Source organism: Pieris rapae, chromosome 4 (genome assembly GCF_905147795.1).
Source record: "Pieris rapae chromosome 4, ilPieRapa1.1, whole genome shotgun sequence".
Classification (NCBI taxonomy): Eukaryota; Metazoa; Arthropoda; class Insecta; order Lepidoptera; family Pieridae; genus Pieris; species Pieris rapae.
The window spans coordinates 7,111,293-7,118,373 of record NC_059512.1 but is presented as its reverse complement, the minus strand read 5'-3'; the positions used below and the strand labels follow the sequence as shown (position 1 = coordinate 7,118,373).

General features: G+C 31.5%; 1 protein-coding gene across 2 annotated transcripts; it reads left to right on the top strand.

The window, feature by feature from the left end:
• The first annotated feature begins 1,856 nt into the window (after window positions 1-1,856).
• On the top strand, window positions 1,857-6,761 carry LOC111003084. Of its 2 annotated transcripts, XM_022273446.2 has the most exons (5): window positions 1,857-1,961; window positions 2,412-2,464; window positions 3,179-3,361; window positions 4,649-4,779; window positions 6,128-6,760. In XM_022273446.2, the coding sequence occupies exons 1-5, from the start codon at window positions 1,937-1,939 to the stop codon at window positions 6,504-6,506; spliced, it is 771 nt and encodes a 256-aa protein (XP_022129138.2). In that variant the 5' UTR covers window positions 1,857-1,936; the 3' UTR covers window positions 6,507-6,760. The 2 variants fall into 2 exon arrangements, with proteins under 2 accessions (XP_022129138.2, XP_045484013.1); XM_045628057.1 differs by lacking the exons at window positions 1,857-1,961; window positions 2,412-2,464 and adding an exon at window positions 2,985-3,111 and having other exon boundaries at window positions 6,128-6,761.
• The last annotated feature ends 320 nt before the right edge of the window (window positions 6,762-7,081 follow it).

Genomic DNA, 7,081 nt, shown 5'->3' with positions numbered 1-7,081 from the left:
GTCGCACTATCGTCAGACAGTCTTGCTGCAATTTAAGTGTAGAGCTTAGTTTAATATAAATATTAAGAAAAAATCAAATTTCTTATTTTATTTAATAGTTTATGTCGTATTTAATAATAATGTAATGATTTCAACAGTACGTGAACAGTAGTCATTTACCTTATTTCTGAAACTAATCGATTATTGAAGTTGCACCGTCTAAATATCATCAGTTAATGCACTATAAGAGTTGAGAGATATAATAGACCATAGACATTTATTATCTTTATAATTTGACAGGCAAACTCTATGCCATCAAAAATACGTATGTTGTAAATATTATTTTTGTCAATTGTTTATACATTTTTAAAATATAGAACTACGTTTTTTGAATACGTCATTGCCATTTGTGTTTCGGTTCAAATTGTAATCGTGACAACCGAGTAAATTTTTTTCAATACCAAGTGCGTAACAAACACTTGACGTTGGCAGGATTCACGAGTGGTTTTTAGTCTGGTGGATATGTGAAATTATTTTCGCTTTTTGTTTAATGTTTTGGAAAAATATTCCTAGGTATAAAGCAGTATATCGTAACTTATAACGTAACTTATTACGATAAGGGATTGTAATTAAAAAAAAAAACAGTTTTTATTAAGTCATGGCCACGTACGACATATTCAGTGGAACGCAAACGAAGAAACCTTTCTGAGATATTGTAGATACAAAATAACGACTAAAAGTGACGAAAAACTGTAATAGGATATTTTATTATTGACTAAAAGTACTAATTATGAATGTTAGATGTAACATATAATAAATCTACGTAGCTATCAGTTAGGATTTTAAACTAGTAATTAACTGACTCCAAAAAACTGAAGGAAGAGGTTATCAAGTCAACTTTTATTTTTTGGACATAATCAAACACATATTCTCTTGGAATGATTCCATAACAAGCAAAATTGTCCATACCACGTTTTTAAATAAATTATAAACAGTTCGTTACATTTAATACTCTTGGAAATACAAGACAAATCAATGAAACAAAAAAAAAAAATTTATGAAGGTTTGGGTCAGTACTATTTAAAAACACGCATTAAGGTAATCTTCCCAAGGCATTTTCTCATAAGCGGCTAGATTTAATAAAAAATACGAAATATATAAAATTCTTTTTCTCCCTTGTCTAAAATATTATATACAAAGATTATATCAATAAAGCAATACAATTTTTCTATTTCATATCTTTAATTAAAAATTGCCTTTTATCGTGGATTAACTCTCGTAAGCACATAATATACCTAGATATAATAATCAAAGCGTTCTTATTCGAGCACTCGAGAAATTGAATTCCGCCGTCGGACAGCATCGTTGATTGCTTTGCCCTGATTCCGCTTTCTGGACCAGACTTCTGATATCATGGACTCCATTTAACTTCCCAGTCTTTTGAACATCTGTAGACATATTCCTCGTTTTAGATAATTGCCTTTAGAAAATTATAGCGTGAAAGAAAAAAAAAGAAAAATTCTAATGTTATGGTGCACTTCAAATTCTTTGGCATTAGTGCATAGAGAGAAATAAAAATATTTATTAAGAATTTTCAAATTTCAAACTACAACCATTCGCACGGTATTGTCTAGGTTTTTAAATTTCGAACGGTTGCAGGACGCCCATAGTTGATGACAAATTGAATTGAACTTTATAATATGTGCATAATATTTTATCTTTGGGCGTGTGGCGGTAAAGGCGCCAAAGCGTATTTCTTCAGACATTGTCATTCAAATAATTTTTTAACAATTTTCATATTTTTTAATAATCTTACGGCTCTTTCTACTAAGGCGTTTGTATTTACAATGTGCTCTTTTAGTGAATTGTGACTTGCTATTATCTCTTGTCATGACAATGACCGAGGTCAGTCGTAACTGGCACAGTGTAGTAAGCACAAGTCTAACTGGTTCTAAAAATGGAGTGGTTCACAACAGATAACGGTGAGCATATTAAATTTGTTTATCTAATCATTTAGAAATATATAATCGTTTGTTATTTCATTTTTGTTTTGTATTGTAATATGATTCAAGTACAAGAAGTCTTTTGATTATTTGCTCTTATCGCTGCTGACACGATCACTTTGAAATTAAATAAATGAGACAAATCTTACCTATCTCTAAATATAACTTATACATAACTGGCATAATTTACCGCCATTTTATTTTTGGCGGTCCTTTAATACAAGAATGATGTCAACAATGAAGTTAACGAATCGCTGATGGGCTCGTGACACTTAAATTATTGTCCTTTTTTGTTTTTCATTCGTTCTTGTTACAAGGCAACACTTTTCTTTACTTATGTTATGGGCCCTAAAATAGAAAAGGCCACAAATATGTCTGCGATCGACCTCGTATTCTCTCACGACTAATATCATTCAAAATTGTATGCAGGCGAATACAGGATTGAGTCGCTCTCAACGAGTTCGTTCCAGGGTGCATTAAATGTAAGTATCCTTTAGTTGGGGTATTAGTTTACCTCTACAACACGTCTGAGTAAAATAGTAATAATACTATTAATTATGTTTACTTAGAAATGCGTATAATTAATAACAATAAAATCCTTTTATTTCACCTAAACAAATTGTTGTCTATCATTTTATTCTTTTGTACCAAAGGCCGCCTCCAAAACCCGCCATTCCTATCTGCTTTCTGTCATGTACTACCCGCTATTTCTTAATATGGTCTATCCACCTTATATATTCTTCCTCTTTCTTGTCGATTGCATCTTGGGTACCAGTTTAAAACTGTCTTATCACCACCTTTCTGTTCTTTTTGGACCTATGCCAAAAAATTATTAATAAATGACAGTATTAAATAAAGATATAGACATAATATATAAATTATAATTTATAAGGCTTTATCAGCAGGTATAGATAAGCTAAGTGTTCTAGATATTTATTCGACGAAAAACAAAACCTAAACTTGCTTGTAGGTGCGTATTGTGGGTAATACTTCTATCTCTGTCTTTAACAAAAGATCGCTTACTTAACTTAAATCTAAACAGTTTTTTACCAATAAATTGATGGCCAGCATTTAACGAAAATCGTATAAATACAATATTAAATTGAAATTACCTCCTCATTAGTTGATGGTCGGTAGAGTTCTTTATTGCCCTGAAATCACTCCGAAGCGCCAACAGTTTCAAAATCCTGTTCCAGGTTATACGTGAATCATTCTGTCAAGACGAGTATGTAAGTATCGGGTGTGGAATCAATAAAAATCCTCAAGCGACGGAAGAACTGCTGGAGTTATGCGCGGACGCAGCATTGGACGGCGTGTCCCTGGTCGCTGTTACCACAGACACAAATGAAGTTGTGGCTGTAGCCTTCAACAAAATACAGGTAAAATCATAGTTCAGAGTAAATGTCAGAATTAAAATGGGCCTGCCAAGCAAACGAATTTATATGAGAATGGTAACGTGGCCAAATGTCTTTGTTATACAAATTTCTATATGCATGGGCATGGCGGCAAATCACATGGCGGTTTCTGCTTAGTCTATAATAAAGTCTCTTGAGCGTTAGGGACCAAATAGGAAAAAAGGGAAAAATAATCCAAAAAAATTATATATAGGTAAAATAGATTGAAAAGTAAGCCAAATCATGAGAGGAATATTGAAAATCCCACTAAATACTCCCAACTGCTTGGAGTTAGACTAGTGAACTCTTCCTCACCTCTATACATATGTAGGAATGCCTTCGAAAACTATTTAAAACCATGCAATATTTTTTGAACGAATAAAGTAAAATTAAACTATTTTTCTTACTTCACTATTGAGTTTTTGTACGAAGACATCAGCTCTATTAAGCTAATTATTTTTAGAGAATTGTATAATAATAATAATAATAATCTTTATTTATTTTCTCACAAAACCTTACAAAAACTTTATAGAGATAAGTTACAACTATTTATTAATGTATGTAAATAATTATCATTCTTCTTTTGAGGGATAGTTATTGTATGTATATGAAAAGTGCTTACAAACACATCGGTATCTTTGTCGCTGTCACTATTCTAAATTCCAGACCGCTGATGCTGACCCAGTATCGTTACACTTTTAGTTACACTTTGAGAGTTACACAGAGAGAGACAAAACCATCCAAAGATTAAGGTCGTATCAAACTACATATTTAATAATGCTTACAATTATTAAAGGATTTTCACACCCAAGAAAATATAGACCTTTTTAAAAATTTATCTCTGTAACAACTGATTGTTTGAAAACTTTTGGATTTCGAAGGCTGCGAATTATTATAAAATTCTATATAACTATTTTAATTAAACGACACTATCACAAAAAATACGGTTCAAGCAGATCCTGGATTTGCTTACAGATAAGCATACAACAACTAAATGAAACCTTTTTTATTTTTATTTTATTTTATCACTATTTGCCTGGAAAAGATCACTTGAAAGCGATTGAAAAGTTGCCCTTCTTTTCGTTGAATTTTATTATGTTCTTACAAAGAAGTATTAATATATAAATAAATAAATAATTGCTTGTGTTAAGCACCTATACAAGTTATTAATGGCGCATAAAACATGTCTGTCCTTTACAATGATCTTGTAAATAGTTTTTGGATTTTGCTCCATTGTTAACTTCTTTTAGTAAATACAGCCATTCTTCTCAGGTCCAGATATCGAGTGCCTCTGAGAGATCGTTCTTCGAAATATTTGCTGAAGAACGCTGCAAAGAGGACGCTTCTCGATCGCTCATACACTTCATGGCGAACGTTGATGGCAGATGCAACTTGTTTGAAAAGTAAGATCAAATTCAATACGAATTTATACACACAATTTACATAAGAAAATAAAATAAGGCTTTATTGATGTATATACTTCCTTTTTTTTCATTGATTTATAAAAGTTATATACTATTTTTATATTTCTCATTGATTTATAAAAGTTATATACTATTGTTACAATTGCCTTAGGGACAAATTTAGTGCCTTAAACCGGGGAATTAAGTTAATTTCTTTAGTAAGGGAATGTACATAAATTCATAAAATAAGGCTATATGTAGTTTGGCGCTTTTTATTATTTATTTTTTATATATTACAACTAATGAGCTTCACTCTCGCCAAAGGCCTCCTCTAAGCAAATGCAAAGTGATTAATTAAGCGTTAGAATTGTGTGAACTCTAAGCGATAGTCAATTGTTCGTATACGATATGATGATGAAATTGTTTCCCATACAATTGTTTCAAATACGCCCTATGAGCACTAGTCACATTTGCCATTTAAGTATTACGCTAACATATATTCATATATTCATATTATCCTTCACCAAATTCGTGATAGATGAATATTTTTCCTTATAAAATTAAATTTCAGAAATCAAAACTAACGCGTCATTAATAGTCTTAAAACTCATAAAGTGCATTCAAAATCTGCAAATAAGTTTTTCTTAAAGAATATTTTTATTGAAATCTCAGCTTATCACACAAAAATCTGTGAAAGCGGACCCATTTGCAGATTTCAGTTTAAACTTTGAGCACAGCTGCGTCTGCGGTCAAGCTATATTGTCCTGGTCGGTTCAGAAAGTTACAAATGCGAACTTCCGTGCCAAGTCGAATGTGAATTCGTACAGTATGTAAACAATAACTAATGCAATAGGAAAACGATATAGATTTGGATTTAACAGTAATTCTCTTAAATGAAAAACATCGCGAGAAAATGCCTTAGAAACGACGGCGTGTGTCAGGCAAATAAGGCTTTAGACCTATTTACCTATTAGCAAAAACAATCCTGTAATAGATATAGGCATTCAAGGCCCAGGCACACAAATATTGTAGCGCCATTTTCTTTTGTCTAATAATATAATGTAGTCATTACTATGAAGGAATACGTAAAATAAAATCGGTTTAGATTAGTAACTATAGATTTTAATAAAAACCGGTACTCTCGTTTAGTTTAATGCATTGTTCAAGCAATTATGGAAATTGCGTTTTAGCTGTCAAAAACTTTTTGTATTGACGTATACGTATATATTATAGTCCAGTTTCCATATTTTCCTTTTTACTGCTGTAGCGCAATGAAAATAGACTTGGAAGTAGCCATTAATAAAAATATAATAAGAAATCAATTAGCTGTGTCAAATAAACTTTGCAGATACGGAGTCGACTGCAGTCTTGAAATAATGTTCCTAGCCACACTCAGGAAGCACAGACACAAACACCTAGCAACACATCTCTGCAGTATATCGATTGAACTCGCAAAGAAATACCGCCACGGTCCCCTAGCGCCCCTTTCGGTCGAGGATCTTGGACCAAATTATTCAATGTTACTCCCTCGAAAACCTATCACAACCTATCCAAAGATTTGCCAAGCAATTTGGACATCGGAGGGCTCACAAAAAGTTGGCAAAGCTTTGAAATTCACTGTCCACTTGACAGTACCGCTCTCAGAATTTGTATTCGATGGAAATACTTACTCGGAGCGAATAGGAAATGAATCCGCATTCTGTGAAGTAGCGGCAATCGCTCTGTAATGAGTTTTAAAACTATAAAGGAGTCTTTAAGAAGTACCATCAGTTGAAATCTGTTTATTTAGCGGATATGGAATGATTTTTCTGATTTAACTATCATTGATGGTTAGGTATGGAAGGGAAAAGTGTTTAAATAGACGTTAAAGCCGGATCGTACAATTTCAACAATTTACAATATCCTGATGGTATAACAATTATTGACGATATAATATACACAATTAGAATCAAGTATAAATATATATATAATACAGATTATTAATAGTTAATTTTATTTTATTTATTTGAAGATATTCTTATACTTCTGGTATTTGTTATTTTATTTTTTTTTTTAAAAAAGAACTGGTTATTTTTTTTTGTAAGATATATGTATAAACTAATAATAAATATGTTTTGTATATAAAATAATGTTATCTACGTTATCTAGTGTTAAACACAGTCCCAGTTTTAAATAAATGAATAAAGTAAGTAAAGAAAATAAAAGTTGGCCTAGTGAATTTATTTAAATATTCAAAAAAAAAATTGCACTGCATAAGAAACTAAATAGCATATTTTATTAAGGCGTTCAACTTGGAATAGAT